The sequence below is a fragment of the Miscanthus floridulus genome, chromosome 8, assembly GCF_019320115.1.
Source record: "Miscanthus floridulus cultivar M001 chromosome 8, ASM1932011v1, whole genome shotgun sequence".
NCBI lineage: Eukaryota > Viridiplantae > Streptophyta > Magnoliopsida > Poales > Poaceae > Miscanthus > Miscanthus floridulus.
The window spans coordinates 84613564-84615431 of NC_089587.1; the positions used below are offsets into that span (position 1 = coordinate 84613564).

Consider the following 1868-nt stretch of genomic DNA (forward strand, 5'->3'; position numbering starts at 1 on the left):
TTGACACCGACCGCGCGTGCTACAGCAGGCTTACCCTGATTGACTGGATGTCCTCCATGCTCAGGCCTTCAGCATACCCACCACAGATAGTGGCAAAGTCTAGATTCGGGTGGTATGTCGCCACTGAGGTCAGCACCCCCGATGCTCCATAAAACAGCCCACTCCTGACAAGGTCCTTGACCACATCCGGGACCTCCGCTAGCTGAACTGCGGGTGCACTGGTATTTGGCACCGACCCGAAGACTTTCAAGATGACGAGCTAGCAGCATTGCGGATCTGGCCGAGCTCCCCTTCGAGAGCACATCGCTCCTCATGGGACTTGGCTAGCTCCTCGACATTCCGGCTGAAGTTCGCCTTGGTCGTCTCCAGGTCTCGCTCCAGCGCCTTCACCTTTTCACCCAGCTCTGCAAGAAGGGCGATAAGCTCAAAAATAGGCTGGGGGAAAAGAAATCAACACCATGAGAAAACAAAAAGGTACGCACCGACACAAGAGGCCTCAAGGGTGGAGAGATCCTCTGCCTGCCGAGCCGCCTGCTCATGCAGCCGGGCACTCGCGTCCTCCATCCCCATCACCTGGTCCCGGAGCGTGAGCACCTCCCAATCCACCTCCGACCGGGCCCTCTGCTTCGCCTCCAGGGCCTTCTGTGTCGACTCCAGGGCGGCTCGCTCTGGCTCAAGGGCTGCCAAGGCCTCTTGGAGCACTGCCTCGATGTTTGCCAGGGACGTCTGTAGCCCTGCCTTAGTCTTTGCCTGGCGGACCTTTGTCGCCTCGAGCCCTCGCTCGGTAGCAGTCATCCGCTCTGCCGCACGCTGCTCCTCCGCCTGCACCACAGACGCCTCGGCCACCCGAGCCTGGGACTCGCGGTAAGCAGACTCCACCCGGTGCTCAAGCTTGGCCATTCGGGCGTGTTCCATCCGAAGGAAGTGAGACTTGCGGGACGACACCTTCCTTATTTCCTGTAGAAAATAGGCATTATAAAAACAACCGACGAAAGATTCAAAGGGCAAGGAGAAGTACCAGAAACTCACCTCCGTAGTGAGCTGCAGGTCAACCTCAACCAGTAGCCAGGCAAACTGAGCCGGCTTTCGAGCGCTCTCCAGCTTCACGGACAACTTGGTGAGCTCGGACACCGTGGCATGCCCTTGCCCCACAAAAATGTCCTAGAGCTGGTGCTCCTAGGAATCCTGGAGGACAAACCTCATCTTCGATGAGTCCTTGGGGAAGGGCCACTCTAGGTCATCCTCCGATGAACCACCAGAGGGCCCAGCCTCCAACCGGACCACCACCAGCTCCCGCGGTGACACCGCTAGCTCCCACGGTGACACCGGCGGTTCCAACACGGTATCCGCCTCATCGTCAGATGGGATCTCCACCACCACGTTCGCATGGGACGCTGCCTGGTGTCCCAACTCTGTCTTGGCCACGCTTCCCTCCCACAACTTTGGCTTTGATGGCAAGGATGGGTTGTGCAGCCCTCCACCCGGTGAGGTGGGGAGCTCGCCCCCCCCCCCTTGTCTCCTCCACCATGACCAGTGAAGGAGGGGGTGCAAGAGTTACCTCTGATGCCACCTCCATCGTCAACATCGGGATTGCCACCAACAACGTCGCCGCCGCTGTCATGTTATTGTCGACGAAATATGGTCGGTAGTCTACTTAGGGGTATGCCCAAGATAGTAGATTATTGGTAGACAGATGCGCATGCTACAAACAAGATGGTGATGCAAGATAAACATGAGGTTTTATCCAGGTTCGGCCGCCGTGAAGGCGTAATACCGACGTCCTACGTCTGATTGTATTAATGTGTGTCAATGAGAGATGATTTTTAGAGGGGTCTCCTGCCTGCCTTATATAGTCCGGGGGCAGGGTT

General features: G+C 57.5%; 1 protein-coding gene across 1 annotated transcript; it reads right to left on the minus strand.

Annotated features, from left to right (window-relative positions):
* Window positions 1-246: 246 nt before the first annotated feature.
* LOC136469506 (uncharacterized) lies at window positions 247-900 on the minus strand. Its single transcript, XM_066467676.1, has 2 exons — window positions 483-900; window positions 247-404 (listed from the first exon to the last, which is right to left on the minus strand). The coding sequence occupies exons 1-2, from the start codon at window positions 898-900 to the stop codon at window positions 247-249; spliced, it is 576 nt and encodes a 191-aa protein (XP_066323773.1).
* Between the last annotated feature and the right edge of the window lie 968 nt (window positions 901-1868).

Coding starts and splice junctions, on each gene's coding strand:
- LOC136469506 (XM_066467676.1), bottom strand. CDS start 900: ATGGCCAAGCTTGAGCACCGGGTGGAGTCTGCTTACCGCGAGTCCCAG. Junction 405..482: donor CCTTGAGGCCTCTTGTGTCG/GTGCGTACCTTT, acceptor CCCTTCTTGCAG/AGCTGGGTGAAAAGGTGAAG.